Genomic DNA, 20,346 nt, shown 5'->3' with positions numbered 1-20,346 from the left:
GCCAATCAAAGACTGACTGTTTGAGAGATTGCAGAAGAATGTAACATTTCAATTAGATCATATCATGAAACTCTGACACAGCATTGTGGAATGCATCGTGTTGGTGCCAAGTTCATCGCACAGCTCCTGAGTCAAGATAAGAAAGACCTTTGCCTTTCAACCTGTGAAGAGCTTTTGGATCACGCAAATGAGAATGAGATGTTCCTTAAGAGAATCGTAACTGGTGATGAGACATGGGTCAACAGTTATGATGTTGAGACAAAGATTTGAACTTCACAATGAGTTGGAAAAGATTCCCCGAGACCAATAAAAAGCTCATCAGGTCGGGTCAAATGTCGAAGTCATGCTGATCATTTTCTTTGACTTTCAAGGATTAGTTCATCATGAATTCCTGTCACGGGGACAAACTGTTAATCGATTGTACTGTTGGAATGTGTTGCGATGCCTGTGAGAAATTGTGAGAAGGAAACAGCCTGAAATGTGGCAAGACAATTCATGGCTCTTGCATCATGATAACACACCTGCATGACTATTGCACAAAAATGAAATTGCTGTGCTGCCTCATCCTGTGTACTCTCCAGGCCTGGCTCCTGCAGACGTTTTTTTATTTCCGAAGTTGAAAACCCCATTGAAAGGACGAAGATTTACAATGATGGACGAGATAAAAGAAAATTCACAGACGATGCTTCATTTGATCCAAGAAGAGGTGTACCAAGACTGCTTAAGGAAGAGGGGAGGAGTGTCGCAATTGTGAAGGAGAGTATTTTAAAGAAGACAATGCACAATAAGTAAAAGATAAGCATAGAACAATTTTGTGGATGAAGTTCTGGAATTTTTTGAAAAGATGTCGTATTTGGAATGCAAGTGATGCTTGGTAAATTTTCTACTGTCTTTGCCTGCAATCAGTTAAACTGTTTGAAGATCAACATTTGAAATGCCCTTTGTAAATATTCTGTCTCTATCACTGTTATTAAATGGGTATGATCATAACCCAGGGTCATGTGGATTCCAGTCACAGTTGCTACATCCATTGGACTCAGACTTTGCTTGCTTACGTCTCCTCCGTCAGGCTGCAAAATGCCTACATCAGATGCAGTTAGTTTAGATTTTTGCTCAGAACAAGTTTCTGCTTCTGCTGATGGGTTACGTGCATTGGACACTGGATTGCCTTTTGGAAAACAGTAGCTACCTATTTTTCTTCTGTTTTTTTTTTTCTTTTTGCAGGTCTTTCACAAATTTTTCACCATTGTACCATTTTTCTGATTGCTTCATTGGAAAATACAAATGGTGATGTCATCAGCAAAAACAAAGCCTTGAGATCTTCATTTTCTTCTTCCTAGCAAGGAGTACTCTCGTGTATATTTTTTTGTACCTGTGATGATAATCTGGGAACTACGAATTAGTGCAGTGCATTTGTAAAGAACTGAGAAATGTATGTTTCTGAGATCTCTTTCCATTACCTGCAGTTATTTTCGAAAGTGGCTACAGTTGAATGGGCCACTTTCAGAAATGTCTCCCCAAAAATTAATTTAAACAATGTGCATAATTTAGAGAATTTAGTATGTACATTATTTTCCATATACACTTCATGCCAGGATTGATTTCCCTGTGCCTTATAACAAGTATGTATTTCACTTTCCGAGAAGATGCTTTTGTAGGCATGCAGTTTTGTGGGTTTTATCAAGCCAGTCTTTAGCTTTAATATCTAAAAATAATGCTCTCAAAGGCCAAGGTCTCTTCTAAACACTTCACAATTTTTCCTTTCAACATATTCAAGTACAAGGGCCTCCTGAAAAGTAATGCATCTTAATTTTTTATGTGAGAACTGTTAAACCTTTATAAATAAAACAAATGTTATTAACGTTCTACATCTTTATTCTTCATGTTTGTATTTTTACAGCTCTGTGTCACTAAAGGGCTCTGAATTGTAGTGTTAACTTGGCAGAGTGTAACATAACTGTGTCTATGCATTAGAAACAGCAGGCTGTAATTGAGTTTCGAATTCAAAGGGTTTATCCACACGTGAAGCAGCATGACAATGCCAGACCACATACAAGCAATATGACATTAGCAATATAATTTGACACCTTGGCTTCACTGTCATCGATTATCCTTCCTACAGTCCCAACATGGCCGCAGCTGATTTTCCTCTGTTTCCAAAACATAAAGAACACCTTTAAGGACCTAAATTTGATAGTCATGAAGTGCTGCAAGCAGAGGTGAGGGTGCGGCACCACCAACAAAGCCAAACATTCTGCAGTAATTGCAACAGACTGGTCTCTCATTGGAAGAAGCATATTGGTTGTCGGGGTGACTGTGTTGAGAAATGAATATATAGACATGAGGAATAAAGAAGTGAATGTTAATAAATTCTGTGTTGTTTCAGAAGCTTTAAGAACTTTTACATAAAAAGTTCAGAGGCATTATGCTCGCATACATGGTCTAAGACCAATGATCAACTTTTTGATAATCTAATAGCTGTGTTTACCATTTGTGGCACAGCCTCAAAACCTCTATTAATATTCATGAATCCACATATTATTATGTTTGTTTTGGGGCGTAGACACTTTCCAGGATGTCAGCTTGTTGAAGAAAGTGTCATCACCAGATGAGTGGTACACACACAGAATGATTGGCTTCTTATGGATGTCTAGCTTTGTTAGCACACTGGCTGCCAATTCAAAATGTTTATTTACACTAATTGTGGTCAGATATTCTTCTGTCTTTAATGAGTGTGCCAGCTCTGATATAGATACATAATCGCCCACTACTTAAGCTAGTTATACAGTAGCAATGCTCACATTCATGTGATGATAGTCTTATATGCTGCATTTCATTCTCTCTCCACTGGTGCTCTGTAATGCATACCACCTTGCTGCTCAAAGATTGTAATTCAACTTCAACCTGGTGTATACATTGTTGAACTAGCTCACCTGGGAGAAAAGAAACTGTGGAGAAATTGGAAATCGAGCACAGCACAAGTTGGAATTTTCTTTTCTAATGCCACCACCAGTTCAACCACAACCATTTCCAAGTGGTTATGAGCCTAACACCATGGGAGGTGCCCCATGACTGACTGAAAGTCATTACACAGTAATTTGTTTCCAATTAATTACTACAGTTGTGGGTATCCTGAACCATCGTATTCATCATTCTTTTTAAATAAAACGAACTTTACTAACATTCTGCTTCTTTAATCTCCATGTCTACATATTTATTTCTCAACATAATCACTCTGATGACGAACACATTTCTCCCAACAAGAGACCAGTTTTGTTGATTCTGTCAATGTAAAATGTTTGACTTTCTTAACGGAGTCACAACCTCACCTCTGCTTACACTGCCTTGTCACTATGAAAGTGAACTGCTTGAAGGTGAGAATGATCAATGACAGTAAACCCAAGGCATTTGATTGTTGCAGATGTCACAGCACTTGTGTGTGGTCTGGCATTGTCACACTGAAGGAGAGAGTGCTCATTGTGTGGATGAACTCTCAAATTTATGCTTTCAGTTTTCTGAAGGTCTCACAGTACCTTGCAGAGTTTATGGTTGTGCCACACCTTGAACATCCCAGAACACTATGAGCTTGACATAGCTTACTGATGGCATGGTCTTTGACATTTTTGATGGTGGTGATCGTTTTTGGTGAAACTCCACTGATGCTCTCTTGTTTTAGGCTCAAAATGGTGAACCCAGCTTTCATCACCTGCCACAATGTTGTTTAGGAACCTGGCAACCCCATACTCAAAACACACAAGAAGTTGCCGAAATGTATCTAATCTCCTCTTTGTCATGTCAGGAGTGAACATTCGAGGCACCCACCATGCACTATTTTCTCTGTACTGCACTTCTGTAATGATGGCGTGTTCACACTCTCATGATACGTCCGCAGCTTGTGGTCTCGCTGTCGCGTTCTCACTTCCCGAACGTGGGGTCCTGGGTTCAATTCCTGGCGGGGTCAGGGATTTTCACCTGCCTCGAGATGACTGGATGTTTGTGTTGTCCTTATCATTTCATCATCATTCGTGAAAGTGGCAAGTGTGGACTGAGCAAAGGTTGGGAATTTGTACAGATGCTGATAACCACACAGTTGAGCACCCCACAAACACATCATCATCATCATCATCTTGGGATATGCCACCCTTGCTATTGCTCCTGTAAGTTCATCAACCCAATTCCAATATGTCTCATTGGTTGCCATATGCACTTGTCCGCTCCAAGCTCTGTCACACACATTAAGGTTAGCATCACTATTTCCTTCATTATGAACACAAAAAAATCCCATTTTTGCACATAACTGATATCAATACAATCAAGCAGGAAAGTTGGCCGAGTAAGGTGGATGACATGTAATACTTCAACTGATATTGAGAACAGAATAAAAAATTGTGAGGCGCTGCTTTCAGCATAGCTTTATTTTTATTATTTATGCAGTTCATATTCTGACCACAAAGAAATCTATTTCAATTTAACAAAAGTATTCACAAATAAACACAGTGTATCCAATAACAGAACCAGAACTATCCCAGTAATAAAATATAACACTCTCATAACTGTTAATATGGCAGCAATGGGTTTTATATATACATGATACACACAAATAGTAACCCACTACCCACCCCCACATCATTCCTCATAACACAAAAACCTTACATTTTCTTCTCACTATCCATTAATCAACACATATTTGGATAACTACACAACAAACAAATAATCGTAAGTTTTAAAATCATGAAAACCATCTACATCACTACTCTGCAATTCACACTTAACTGCGTGGCAGAGGGTTCGTAGAAACACTTCCCAATCTACATCTTGCCTGTTCCACTCTCCAATAGCATCAGGGGGGGAAATGAACAATTAAATATTTATGTGCAATATCTTATTTCTCTTGTTTTATCACACTGGTCCTTTCTCATTGTGTTGGTGGAACTCAGCAAAATATTTTTGCATTTGGAAGAGAAAGTGTAGTGACTGAAATTTTGTGGAAAGATTGCACCACAGTGAAAAATGCCTTTCTTGTAATTATTACTGTTGTATTCACTAAAACAAGTCAAACTTCCAGTGTTAAAGATAGCAGGAAGCAAACCTCCTACCACAGAATACTCATTGCTGTACGAGGTAACTGGCTTGCACACTTTACTGCATATGTGATCACAGTGCAGAATGTCTAAAATAATTAATATGGGTAACATAGTATGAAACATGTAACAAACATTTATTAAAAACACACACACACACACACACACACACACACACACACACACACACACAGTAGTTAACTTGGATGGTTGGTAGGTGCATGGCACTGGAGTCGATGTCATATATGCTGTCTACTGTAACACATTAAAAGATAACTATTTAATCTATAGAGTTCTGTTTGGACTGCTATCTATGACAGTTATTATGTTTAGTCTCTGAATCTTAATGCCACAGACATGCAGACACACCTGTGTAAAGAGTGCACCAAACACTAATAAATGATTTTGCGTCATTCCATTGTTGTTTCACAATTGCAAATCCATTCCTATTCCTTCATTATTGCTTCAGCTAACACAGTGATAAATTGTGTTGTCATATGTCCAAGTCAGCAGCAGTAATATAAAATACAAAGCGAGCTACGCGAGAAAAAAATATATGATCCATGCAAGAAAAGATTACAAGCTAGCAGCACAATCCAATAATGAGGAAGTTTTCTACAAGATAATTAATAATGGAATAAGTGGTTGGTTGGGATCTGATGCAGCTGCACTGTTTAGTGCTTCGAATGGGTCATTAGTGTTTCAGTAACACCTGTCCATGCCAACAGAGTGATATAATAATAGTTTATTTCATTATTGTGTAATAAAACAGTGCTTTAGTTCATATTATGTAAGTTTATTTTATTGATTTGAGTTGTCAAAAATTATTTTCAGTGGAAGTAGTGTGCCATTGATAATCCATACTTTGCATCTATAAACATAACTTGCATTTTATCTCCATAATATGCTTGTGAAACAACAATGTACTCTGTGCCTCATCGTACAAAAACCTTTTCCAGCTCTAATTTGTTGTTGAAAGACTGCAGGTACAACAGGTGTTTCATCACTAGAAATCAGTAAATTCTGTACCCAGTCATTGTACCCATTTTGTTATTCATCCGTGTTGTGGTGAGAGATCATCTCATATTTATGTCTGGGGTTGTTTATGTGGGTCTGAAATTGTGAACTATAAAAGCATTCTAATGCTAAATAATGTGATAAGTCACAGTTTTTACCAAACAAATACTCATAATAGACAATTATTGTGGTATAAAAAACTGTTTCTCTCAAAATGTTAGGCAATACACGTGCAAACCATGAGAATGAATATACCTTCTTTGCTCGCAAACTTATTGCACATTTGAGAAAAGGGCAATATTGCTAATGCACTTAGTCCACAAGAGGATTGCAATTCGGTAGACCACTCGTGTATTCCTACATAGGAACCATTGATCAAAATTGTACACATACAAACAGGCCCTACACTGCTGCTGGCACTAGCATACATTTTGAACAATGCTTCATGGTCATCTACTCTCCAAATGGCATGCTCGTTGCTCTATGTAAAGTTTGCTAATGAGCACATATGAGACATAGTGACATTATGGACATTTGCTCATATAGCTTCTGCTTGCTTTTGTTGAACCTGTGGCCGCAAATAAATGTTGTCCACTATTGACCACTGTTCATTTGGTTAATGAATTTCTCTAAAGAGCTGTTGGAATGTGTAAGTTGCAGAATCTGTCACCACTTGAGCTAGTGACCTTTTGTTGCTGTCCACAGGATATCCACTGGTATAAATGGCTTGGTTGAGGTTTCAACTAGTATGCTCCCCCTTCTGTTACTTACCTGGATTTGACTCCTGTATGTTGTTTTGAGAATTGTGTTTACATTTCATAATATTAGTTGTTTAGTCATCCTCTAACCATTTAGGGCATTGTGATAAAGATGACAAATTAATACAACAATAAACATATTCTAAAGTTAACAAGTTTATATATGCAGGCATATAATTCATTAAGGTCTAGTTTCACTGGGGTTTTTACATTGTGTAAAAATATCTGCTGTATATAGGTACTCATAAACAAGCTAGCTGTAAGCGCAAAAACTAATTTTATAATATTCACTCATATCTCATTGCTAGTGACTACAAACATGCACACAGGCGAGTGCACACACGTGTGCATGTGCTGTCTCTCTCTCTCTCTCTCTCTCTCTCTTTCTCTCTCTGTGTGTGTGTGTGTGTGTGTGTGTGTGTGTGTGTGTGTGTGATGAAGGTTTTTGTAATTCATGTTAGTTGTTAAAATATGGATTCTATTAAATAAAATACTATAACCCATATCCTGAACTGTACGTATGTGTGTGTCTCCTTTCAGAGTATTGTGTGCGCAAGCCTTCAAGCATATCAGAATTGAAACGGAAGCAGACAACAGCAGTTGTTTTGCTGGGTGTAATTGGTGCCGAATTTGGGCAAGATGTTGGAGGTGAAGCATCTGGACGACGACGGGCTGGTGACGATCAGCGTCGTAAAACTTCCGTTGTTGAAGGCTTTGGTATTGGAAACAACAATCTCGCAATGCTGACAAGTAAGTCATTTTTATAATACTGTTAGCCAGTGAGTCTCATAAACTATATTAGAGTATGATAAATATACAAACAGCTGTTAGTTTTCTGTGTATTCATACTCAGCTGAATTGTTTTTTTCTTTTTAAGATTTTCTTTGTCTCTTATAAGTGAGCAATTTATTTTCACCATGCAGTAGTTACTGCTAACAGATAATGTTTCCTGAGTTACATGCCATGTTCTCATGTTTTTTCAACAATGAAATGAGCCAGAGGATGCTTGTTGTTTGACTTGGTTGGCTTTTACAGAAAGTCATCAGATCATTTGCAGTTTTCTCTATATCTTCTTTGGAACTTTGAAAATTTCCTGCTGAGCTTACCACTTGTTTCCACAGCATTCATGCAGTGTTGATTTGTAGTAGCTATAAGAGAAATTGGTAGTAAATAGTCTTTCATGTTTAAACAATTTTATTCATAAACTCTGTTACTTTTATCTGTTTGCTACTGCAAGAAACAGCTTGGGGTAACATCTTATGCACCCCCAAGCCATATGTTTGTCACAACCAGTGACTGATAGTGCCAACACATGAATTACGGTTAGACAAGATTTTACAGCAAGTTGATTATTGGATCTACAGATGACTAGTGTTGGTTGATACCCGATAAAGTGAACAGATAAAAATAAATATATCTAAGAGTAAAACTGTTAAAATGTTATATCAGTCACATACTTCTCCCTCGACAAGATGTCAGACTGAAATGATAGGTAAATTTTTTACTTTCATATTCTGGGTGTTTATACACAGCAATTACAAACTTTCAGGAAAGATACAGCACACCTAGACGATGTAAAATCAAAGAGCAATGCACAGTTGGAAACTCGTCCCTGTTGCGACATGAAACACACAAAAAGAAAGGAAGAAAGAAAGAAAGGACACAGATAGGGTGAGAAAACATGTGTATTATGCGTAGTACAGCAGAAACCAAGAAATAAGATCAAAAATGGGTAATTGTTATCATCAAAGAAGGTATTTGAAAGTACGAGCCCGGACTGTGATGCAGGTCTCACATCTCCAGTGCACGGAGATTGCCAGACCTCACTTTTGCCTTTAGTACTCCTCTGGAGTATGAAACTCCCATTAAAACTGCTGAGGAACTTGTTGCATGCATCACAGCAGCTGCTGGGGTAGTTCAGGACACACCTGGATTTTCCAGAACATCAAATCTACTATGCACTGGAAATGTGAGGCCTGTATCGTGGTCAGGACTCATAATTCTGGACACCTTCTTTGATGATGATCATTGTCTGGTTTCATTCTTATATATTCCTGTTCGTGTCCTTCCTTTCTTGTGTTTTGTGTAATCACTACAGCACCAAAAAAGTGTTTACAACAATGCGTTGCTATGTGGTTTTCCAGCATCTAGGTGTACCCTCTCTCCTGAAAATTTGTCACTGCTGTGCTGAAACACCCTGTAGCACTTCAGTTTCGAGATCTAAGTAGTGATTGTTAGACGTTCAGCATAAATGAAATGTGGTTGTTCTTGCAGTTGTTGAGCATCACTAGGCATTTGTAATTATTCAATGGCAATCTGTTCATCTCATAACTCCAATCAAATTATAAGTGAATTGTTAATTATAGTAAAACATAAAATATGGAAGAGCCATGAACAGTATTTTTGCCTTATGAGTCTTTTTTGTTATAGGTATAGCTCTTACACAGCTACTATTAGCACCACCTTCTCCACGTATTCCGGCTCACACACCCTTGAGACGTGCAGCAATTGATTTGATAGGACGTGGTTTCACTGTGTGGGAACCTTATCTTGATGTATCTAAGGTGCTTCTTGGTCTGCTTGAACTTTGCTGTGATGCTGATAAGCTTGTGCCAAGGTAATTTGAAAATGTTAATTATGTTCCTGTATTGTTCACATTCCACTAGGCACCTGAGATTGTTTTTATCCACCGTGTATCACACATTTTGCACCAATTTTCATAACTCAAGAACAAATTAAAAAATTGTGTGTTGAATGTAATGAGAACTACCAAAACATAGAATACAGATCACACCAGAAATAAAATGTGGAGCAATAGTTTAAGCCCGGCGGTTTATGTTTGAAATAAGAAACTCTGTAAAAAATTGTTGTTCATGTCGTGAAGAACCACTAACATTAATTATAACCGTAAGTAACAATGTAGCAAAGAAATTAGTATGTGATTCTGTTAATAATGGTGTCTGTGACCAGTGCTGTCATTATTGTCATCCATTAAGGTCCCACTGCTGGGAAAAGATCTCTTCTAATCACTTGTAGTATGGTGCCAGGATGGCCCAAGTGTTATTGACACCATAAATTGTCAGAAAGTCATCTCAAGATGGTCGGTTGGCCTGTAGGTGCAAAGAAACAGTTCCTCAGCCATCATGAAGTTATACACAGAATGGTGTGAACAACATATTTTAGTCATCAGAATTCATACAGTCTTGTATATGGTGTCTTGATGGCATGCAGTGACTTCAGGTGGCAGAACTTGCACCAGTAAAACATGACAGCATGTGACGGCAGCTGGCACAAGGACTTCAGGCCGGAAAGGCAGCAACAATAAACACACAGCATCAGCACCTCAACAAGCACGTAGCTACATCAGGCTTGCAGATGTCAGGCAAATAACAGCAGACTTGTGCATAGGCTAGCCACATCATTAGATGTGAATTTGGTGACCAGCCAATAGCTTGTAGGAGGTCAGGTGCAGGAGGCATCCAGGCATGGACTGCAAACCAAAGACCCTTGGAGAAGCCCAGGAGTCTGTTTATTTCAGCCTGCAGGAGGCCCTAGCCAGATTGTGCCAGCTTGTAGCCCAGCGGCATCAGTGCGAGGTGCACACCATAGACCGACAGCTAGTGGAAGTAGCAAACAGTTGTAGATGAAACTGCATGACTCACATTAGGTCAACAATCTGCTGTAGGTGTTCTCAGCGTAGCTAGTGGTTGACAGTAGATACTGTAGGCTTCATTGGCCATCATTTATACTGGCTCGCACTGATCTTATATGGACTGGGCATCAGTTCGAGTCACTTAGAGAGGCCCACCCAGCATGGTGTGAGGTAACCCAGGTCTCCACTGTGCCAAGCTGGTGGCTTGCACCATAACAGCGATATTGTGGACCTGCCAGCAGAATTTTGCAGGCAGCATGCTGGCTCACCTGGCTACAGTTTACGAGCTCTGCTAGGGAAAGGTGCTGTCACAACTATCCTCCTCCCTTCAGAATAGACCGATGACCACGCTGTCTGGTCTCCTTCCTCAAACCAACCAACCAACCTTCAGAATATCGGTTCCACTGAATCACAGACTGATATTAATTCTGCAAATAAATTAAACATTACATTTTATATTTTTCCTTTTTTACATTTATGTACACTTCTCATTCCAAATACGTTTACATTAATCCAGTCCAGTTCACAGTGTTCAGTGGATGGTGTGCTTGATGACTATTTACTCTCTAAGGGTGACCCACTCAGTTGGTATATGGTGATGGAGAATTCAGGAGAGTGATGATTTCCACCACAGATAGGTACAGGCTACAAAAACTAGAACCAGAAGCAAGATGGTGCTTGAAGTTCCTATACCTATCAGTGTGGTTTGTGCTGGTATCTGCTGCAATACGGTTGTATGTGTTGAAATATTTGCTGTACACTTTTACACCCTCTTATGCTGCTATAAACTTGTCCAGAGAAGTGAGTGCATTGGGATCCAAGCTATTTTTAGGAAGGTCAGGTTCTGAGTAGGTCGTATTTTCTAAAGTTTGCTGAGCAGGTATAGTAGCAGATATGTCCGGTTGAGAACCACAGTGTGTATTGTAGTTGTTGGAAGCCAAAAAGTTGTCCCCAAAATGTCACGAATCATACCGTTTATCTGTATACCCCTATCCTGCAGCTCCAAATGTTCTGTACCGTTAGATAACCCTTACTCATAGTATTACACCCTGTGTGGACTAGCTTTTTGGAAATCAGCTGTGGTGCAAGGATGTGCCATGAGCATTCTTCTGCTTCTTTCCCTCCGAAGACCAGTTCTATTTCACACATCCCATTGGCAGTCTGGATCACTCTGTATCAGTATTACACAAAAACCATTCAGTGTGCTAGTGTTCTGTCAAAGATAGTAGGTTACAAAATGCCCTTCCTAAATCTACCCACAATTATGTACAATGAGCTTTCCCCCATTTAATTCATTTCTCCACCAACATCATAAAAAAATCTCATTCCTCTGCATATGGTGCTTTCAAGATAAAAATGTTGTTGCCACCGCTGTGACCACAATCATTCCACCAGAAAATACTCACTGTACTACCCCTACACCAGATGCAATAAAACAAACATTATATCAGGTATACAGCGAAACAAAACAAAAAAAACCAACTCCCAGCTCACTACGCAATCAAGGAAATTAAAAAAAAAAAAAAAAAACTTCCAAAAATCAGATAAATTAGTCATCTGTCAGCAATGAGTCCCATGACTCATACCGAAATGTTAAGTTAGTCCAGTAGTTCATTACCACCATGAATATTCCACTTACACCAAGGGTGCAAGAATCCATTATCTTTAATACTTCAGGCAATAACAATTCATACTATAAAAAATCACCTGTAGTATAACAACCTATGCCTGTCTCAAGCTCAGATTACAAAACAAGAACGATTGCCAACCTGTTGCAAAAACATTTGCATGCCCATCCTTGTAACAGATGGATACAAATACTTTGGTTGCTCAGTATGAAATGAAATCACCTACAACTGCCAGTTTGCATTTAATTTATTTATGCAATCAGTTTTGGTGTTCCATTATGCCATCTTCAGGCCCCTTAACTAACATAAATTGGGTGGAATTCAGTCTCATGTGCAGTCATAATCAGAGCCAGTATTAAATAACAGTGTCCATAGTCTCTGGTTTACATGACACTATCCCTTTGTTCATCAACAGTCATCATCAGTTAAGGAAGCCAGAGATCTGCAAGCACAAGTTAAATAATATTGCCTCCTGTTTTGACTGCACGTAAGATTGGATTCCTCCCAATTTACGTTCATCAACAGGCCTGAAGGTGGAGTAATGGAACTCTGAAACTGGCTGCTTAAATAAATAAAATGCAAGAGAGAGGGCTGCAGCTGTTTCAGTTTTAATTTAATGTTGTAAAAACAGCTGATGACATGTTGGGAGATGGTTTGAGATCATTTTAAGTGGAGTGATTGTATCCTCATTGCATGCAATGTCACTGAATAATCCACTACACACTGGATTTTCTTCATGTTAAGATAGTTCCAACAATACCTGTCAGAGGTGGATGGAACAAAATGTGGAAGTATATCAAATGCACGCCGTAGCAAACCTAAGTATCAGTTAGGGTATTATGCAGATTTTTCATTAAGAAAAATGACGAGAAAACCAAAAGAAGGTAAGGCCTGCCAAAGCCAAAATGGAATAAGTACATCAAAAACCATCATACAAAGACAATCACGTCCAGAAACTGCATGGGACATAGATGGAGGAAGTGTTGCACAAACACCATTTCCTAGCAGGTCACGCAACCTGTACCAGGGCAAGCCAGCACGCTGTCTTCAAAATTCCACTGTCTGGTCCACAGTACTGCTGCAGTGACTTGATGCAAGTCATCATCCTGGCACAGTGGAGGACTAAGTTACGTTATGTCATGTCATGTTGCCAGGGCTTCTCTCCATGACTGCAAGCGACACCTTGTCAAAATGGGTCCTTGGCAAGCCAATATAAATAGTAGTCAGTCCAGCATACAGCATCTGTTGTTGACTGCTGTCTACATTGAGGATGCCTCCACACCAACTGCCAATCCAATGTGGGTTAGCCAGGTCCTACACCTGATTGCTGTCTCTACTAGTCACTGGTCTATGGGTAGCACCTAGATCTGGCGCTGTCAGGGTATGAAGTGGTGCCATCTGGGTGAGGCATCCTGAAATTTGAAATATCCAACTCCTGGGTGCTCAGAGTCGTCTTTGGTTCAAAGTCTGTACCTCAGTGCTTCCCGCACCGGACCTACCATGAGCTTCTGGCTAGTCACTTCATTCACAACTATTGGAGTGGCGAGCCTACGTGTGACAACAGAAGAACTAGTTCTTCATACCTACCATTCATCCAAATGTATTGGAATGACTTCCTAACATTTTATGATGTGGGAAGTGGCAAGTGACATCTATCCACCTCCTGGGTCAGCATACGGCATCATCAGCACAGTGTAGTGAAAAGAAGTGACATCTAGCAACCTCCTGGGTCAGCATATGGCATCATCAGCACAGTTTAGTGAGAGGAAACAAGCTATTTCTCTCTGGCTGATCTCCCTTCGAGTGTTATGCAATCGCAGAGCATGGGAAGTTTGCTTTTCGAGTGCAGTATGGGCCTGTAGGCTTAGACAGTGATTTGGTGGTGTTTAGAGGAGTACGTATTAGTTTGCCCCCCAGTCAGGGTGAACAATGTAACTTGCTGAGCACAGAGGACATGTCTCGGGCATCACCTACAGTTTGTGTTAAGTGTAGAAGATAAGGTCATAATGCCAGGGATTGTGTGGTTGCCCCCAAGGCATAAAGAATAAATAATATAGAAGGTGTTATAGTATTGCTAATATTCAACCCATTTTTGTCATGCTGTGTTTGTCATGCTGTGTTTGTCATATTGTGTTTTTTCCTGCTGTGTTAGCTACAGGCTTTACAGGGAGTGAAAAAAAAAAAAAAAAAAAAAAAAAAAAAAAAAAAAAAAAAAAACACACACACGTGGGTATCACTCAGAAAGTGGTTCAAAACTTTACTACATTGGGTAGCTCAAATAAGGGAAGGTAATATAGACTTGCATAGGCAGTTGGATAATTTGAAAGAGGAAAGATCCTCAGGAGAATTACGTCAAGAACAAGAGGCTTCCTTGGCCATCAAAGCTTAAGAAAATGCAGCACCAATTGCTAAAATAAGTAAAATGCAAAACATTTGAAGTGGTGACTTTCTGTCAACTTGCTCCACTTCTACTTCAGCAACAGATATAATCGAAATCAACAACACAAAAGATGATTACAAAGGAACAAAAGGCAGAAGAGGAGCAAAATGATAATACGCGTGAAGAAGCTATTACGTGCATAAATGATGATGTGCAATTTGCAGCACCCACAAATTCTCCCAAGCTGTTGGAACTATTGTATAGTGCAAAAAATTGGGTGGGGGGGGGGGGGGGGGGAAGAGTTTTGAACAGGAAATTTAGACAGATTTTCCTCCTTGATATGTGGTGAAAAAAGTGAAATGTAAAGTAAATAAACACAGGAACATTATGTAAGTACATACAACAATAAACATATTTAAATTTAGAGTAAAAATATGCGAATGCTGTATTATTTGTTAATTAGTGTAATAGTCTAATGTTTTATTGTACAATATACTGTAAATGAACATTTACTGTGCAGGAGTGAAGGTTTATGCATTATTTAATGCATAATTACAAATTTATACTTTTGTACATGATACCTGACAAATTTATGTTACCTCATGAGTTTTGTGTAGTCCAACTAGGAAAATTATTTTAGCCCCATGTGATTCTGTTTTGAGCAAGTTTTATTGTATAACAAAGAACCTGACCAACATGGGACATTGTAGGTATTTTTCCACAGTAGATTTACAGGAATGGCTATCATCAGCTAGAAGTAGCAGTGGAGGACCAGCTGAAATCGACATTTATGGTTCCTTGGAGTCCCGACCAGTATCGGCATATGCCATTTGGATTAAATAGTGCACTGGGCACATTTCAACATTTGTTGAACTGAGTGTTGACAGGATTAAAGTCAAAGCAGTATATCTGGTGTGAGATTAAGCATGGCACACACAACACTTGGTATTGAAAAGTGTCGCTTTGTGCTGCAAGAAGTAAATTACTTAGGACATGTACTTAGTCATGAGGGAATACGAACAGATCCTAGATTGGTGAATGGCACACAAAGTTTTCAAACAGCTCAGATAGGGATGATCGCAGTCCTTTGTTAGGGTTAATGAATAACTATAGGAAATTTGTCCCAGGATTTGCAGATATAGTATGATCTCTGATGCACTCATTGACAAAAGGGGTAAAATTCAGTTGAATATCTGAAAGTGAAGGTACATTTGGAAAGTGAAAGGAATTGTTCACAGCTAGCCTGATACTGGAATTTCTGAAGTATGAAAAAGATTTCATATCATAATGTGATGATGGTAATCGTACACTGGGCTGTGTGTTAAGTCAAAAATTAGAGAGGAAGGAATATCCAATCACCTGTGCATCATGACAATTAAACAAAGTAGAGAGGAGCTATTCTACCACAGGGAAGGAGATGCTAAGCTTCTGTCATTTGTATAGTAAAAAGTTTAAAGTAGTAATAGATCACACAGCATCGAAATGGTTATTGGCATCAAAAGATCCATATAGTCAATTAATGTGCTGGATGCTGAAACTGAATGTGATATTTGTAAGTAACCCAACTGGTAGACATCATGCTAATGCAAACGGTCTCAGTGTAATGCTTGGTGTGTTATTGGCATTAGGTCATTCCATTGTGGAGCGAATGAGTGCATAAGCTTCTGATGAAGAGTGTAAACTGTCTGTAATGCAGTCATAGTTCATCATACATGATTGTGTATTACGCAAGATAACTAAGTTTGGACTGTGCTGTGGTTTCAGTAATAAAGTGGGAGGTAGCATTAAAACAGGCAAGTGATCACATGTTATCTTGTGATGGGGTCATTAGAACCGCTGAATGGCAGGCAGCAGAGTACACTGTTGGCATAAACATAGATAAGATGTGGAGCAGTATGTTAAAACTGTGTGCTGTGCACAGCAGGTTGAAGCAAGTGAACAACATATTCCACTTACAAAGGTTAACAAGAGGCCAGTGAACCCAAGATCCATTAAAGCACACGTCTATCACCATATGAGCTGGTATATGGCTGGAAAATACTGTTGCTTCTGAAATGATGATTAAATCTAAGGTGAGGAAGAATGGAGTCATTGTGAAATTTTAGTATAACAGTACAAGGACTTCGAAAGATGATATGGAAAGCCAGTACATATGCCCTAGAATGTCATGAGAGAGGGGTCAGCTCAATGCTGAACTACCAAAGTACTATGCAGGACAATGGGTGATAAGCCCTTACAACCTAAACGGTAAAATGAAGAAATTATCACCCACTATCAAGGTCCATATCAAGTGATTGAGATGACCTCGCCAGTGAACGATGCTCAACAATGGTTGTACGTGTCAGTCTTATATGTCCTTTTCAGTGCGCACTAGATTCACTACCACTGTTTCCAGTGCCAGACCCGAAAAAGGATGGAGGGGATAAGAAGAAGGAGAGGCAGGCCACACCAGTGTATTAAGGTGTCTGGTATTTTATTATCTATTTGTTTTGTGTTGTGTACCACAGTAATGAGAATATGTGAACTGGGTGTTGTACAAATGAGGAAGTAGCATGTTGTCATATTTTGCATGAGATGTGTGTTATAATGTGAGCATAGAGTTTATTTCGTGAAAGGTCAACAGTTACCTTGCGGGATATCTTGTACATAGTTTAGTTGAAAGTTTCTACGTAGGAAGTACAACCTATTCTATTGATAGTCTGTGTGATGGATCTTTGGTGCTGGTAACTCAGTAGGGTCAGTTCATTGCTAGGCAACTGCAGGAAACCAGCCAGGCAGCACAAGCAACATTGCTGCAAAAAGAAATGCACATGTCTGAAATGTACCAGTTAGTGCCTTAACCCTTATTTAACTAAAAGTCTGGTTAGTGGTTTATTTCTGTTTAGAAGCAAATAAAAAAAATTTATTTCACACAAAATGATATTTTTGATGCAAAACTGATTCCCTGAAAAAATTACCATATCTTTTACAGTTCCAAAGCAGTTGCAGACCTCGGGGACATCATAATAGTCATTTACTACAAGGTTTATTTTGTGACACATGCAGTGAAAATATAAAGCCTTTTTATACATTTCTCTCAATATTTTTTGGACTCTTATCATGTTTTCCACCTTCATAGCACATCTGTCATAGCCCTGTCCTACACATTTGTCAACGTCAATGTTTAGTGCTTTGCCGAATCCATTAATTTGCATGTCCAATTTTTCTACCTTGACAAAACCCATAAATTCTTCCTTAACATTTTTTCCCTTTCCTCTGAATATCTAAGACCTGTTGATAGTTGGTCCTTTCCTGATCTGTCAACGGGTTCATCCGCCAAAATGCTGTAGGCACTTGCAGTTTTGACATTACTGACCAATTTTTCTCTAATTAGGATACCACAGATCCTTATTGTAAGCATTTGCTCAAAATTTCATCATCAGACTCAATTTTTAGTGTAAGCAAATCTTGAAATACACCATCATCTTTCGCTTTTCCTCTCAATAGCAAATCATGACTCCCACAAAAAATAATTGCGTTGACTACAGCTTGTAACACATTTGTACTGTCTTCAGTATTTTTTGTGTGACTTCTTTGCATAGCAACCTGTACATTTGTTTTTGTGTTGCCAAAAAAGTTGGCTGGCGCACACAACTCTCTGTGCCATTGACTATATCTATATGTGCTTTACATTAATTATGTGTTTCTTTATAATTTGTGAATGGTTGGAAAATTGGAGATCCCTGTACAATGTTTAGTGGAAATAAAACACAAAACAAATGCACCTTTAAATCTCTTTGTGTAAGCAAGTTTGTACATGTCTAACTGTGTGCGATTGAATTTGTGTTTCAGATACATTAATCACCAGCAAAATCATAATTTTCTGGCAGTATCCAGCATTGCTTTAACATTTCCTTTCACTTTTTGGTAATCATTACTAAAGATCGTCCAACCCACTGCCCGATATCATTTTCATGAAAATCATCTCCATCTTCCAGAATCAATGTAGATTCAGATGCATGAGATTCAGAAGCTACCCCATCAGTAATACTGCCAGAATTTACAGACTGTGATTCCAATCCTTCTAGTGGGTTCAGTAGTGAGTTGCATAAGTTTTTATTACTATTGTTTCTTGGATGATCAGACTAGATTGTGTAACTGGCACTGGATCCATCTCGCTAGATTTTATGCCACCTGAATTGTCCTCTTTACTCTTTATTTTTCTCTTTTTTTGGTTTTCTGATTGCAGAAATAAAGAAACAACCATAAAAATCGTGTTTGTTACAGTGTGGTCAGTGAAAGCTGGCTTAATTAATTAATTAATTAATTTGTTTTGACATTCTCTTGGATTACTGTTTTTAACTGAATTCAAAAAAGGAGATTTTATTTATTTGACCTGTATAAGTATGCAATACGTATTTCATGATTTTCTTAAAAAGCAATAAATTGACTATATTTGTGCACCATGCATACTTATCAGCACATTGTAATGGATTAAATAACAATTAAAATCACAAAACACGTTTGAAGATGTATCAAAATCAAATTAATCTTTATTCAAGTACCTATTCATAGATAGAAAAAGTTTATTATGAAAAAAGACAGATGAACAAAAATGAAGTTTTATCAAATCAGGTATCAAGAATGTCATGTCTACTAACTTACACAGTGTGGCATTAAAAGTTGGCATTTGAATTGTGTGGTGTAGACATTCATAAAAATGTGAGTTTCAGCTTTCATTTGCCAGTCTGTAGAAAAATTGTAAAGTTTTTGTGTAGGTAAAATCAGTTCAGCTGCATAAACTGATATGATCACCACAACTTTCATATCAGGTACCTACCTAACCTACACCTAATTGAGAACACATTATTTCCTTCCACAAATAAAATATTAAAATTAATAATGAGGTAAACAGTGTAGTTTTTTGGAAGTGCTTCAAAACATCTCTAATGAGAAATCTGAGAAGGCCATAAGTGATTTTATGCATAATGCCCAGTATCATTTAGCACCGAGCGGGGTGGCGCAGTGGTTAGACACTGGACTCGCATTCGGGAGGACGACGGTTCAATCCCGCGTCCGGCCATCCTGATTTAGGTTTTCCGTGATTTCCCTAAATCACTCCAGGCAAATGCCGGGATGGTTCCTCTGAAAGGGCACGGCCGACTTCCTTCCCAATCCTTCCCTAATCCGATGAGACCGATGACCACGATGTCTGGTCTCCTTCCCCAAACCAACCAACCAACCCAGTATCATTTAGTTGTTCATGATAAGACTCCAGCTTTGGCGCCACAAAAGGAGAATAATATTCAGTGGTTAAAAAAAAGCATGTGGATCTGTGAAGATTTTAAGAAGGTTAAATGGCTCAAAATTGCAGCACTAAAGAAACTGCAGTTTCCAGCAAACGTCATTCATGAAATTGCTAAAAGGCACAAACATGAAATGGTTTAACTTCCTCCATGCCATTGTCATTTCAGTACAATTAAAGGGGTATGCCCACTAGTAAAAAACAAAAAACAGAAAATTGTGTCGCAGAAAACAACAAAAAATTCACGATCTTTGAAATTGAGACTCTGCTTGTGGAAACTGTCATTCAAGTGACTAGTGAGACTTGGATGAATATTATGAACAGAACTGCAAGCATCACCAGAGAGTCAGCCAAAAATGAATACTTGTGGAAGAAGATGTGCGAAATTTAATTATACTTCTGGGAGGCAGTAGTGATAGCTCGAGCAGTGCTGAAGAAAACTATTCAAAATCAGATTCTGACAACGATGTCGGGGGTTTTTCCATTAGCTAACTGCAACACACTCGGAAATTTAAGGGGGGAACATGCCATCACATTGTCAGTACT

The 20,346-nt window shown here is 38.7% G+C and overlaps 1 protein-coding gene across 4 annotated transcripts in view; it reads left to right on the top strand.

The window, feature by feature from the left end:
* The window catches only part of LOC126185052 (WD repeat-containing protein 7), a 352,004-nt gene that overhangs the window by 272,817 nt on the left and 58,841 nt on the right, over positions 1 to 20,346 (top strand). For all 4 annotated transcript variants that reach the window (XM_049927810.1, XM_049927808.1, XM_049927809.1 and 1 more), the window contains 2 exons: positions 7,397 to 7,606; positions 9,287 to 9,473. In XM_049927810.1, coding sequence (XP_049783767.1) covers positions 7,397 to 7,606; positions 9,287 to 9,473 — 397 coding nt within the window. The remainder of the gene's footprint in view (positions 1 to 7,396; positions 7,607 to 9,286; positions 9,474 to 20,346) is intronic.

The sequence above is a fragment of the Schistocerca cancellata genome, chromosome 4 (assembly GCF_023864275.1).
Source record: "Schistocerca cancellata isolate TAMUIC-IGC-003103 chromosome 4, iqSchCanc2.1, whole genome shotgun sequence".
Lineage (NCBI taxonomy): Eukaryota > Metazoa > Arthropoda > Insecta > Orthoptera > Acrididae > Schistocerca > Schistocerca cancellata.
Note: the sequence above shows the minus strand (reverse complement) of the source record. Positions and strands in the feature narration are given on the sequence as shown.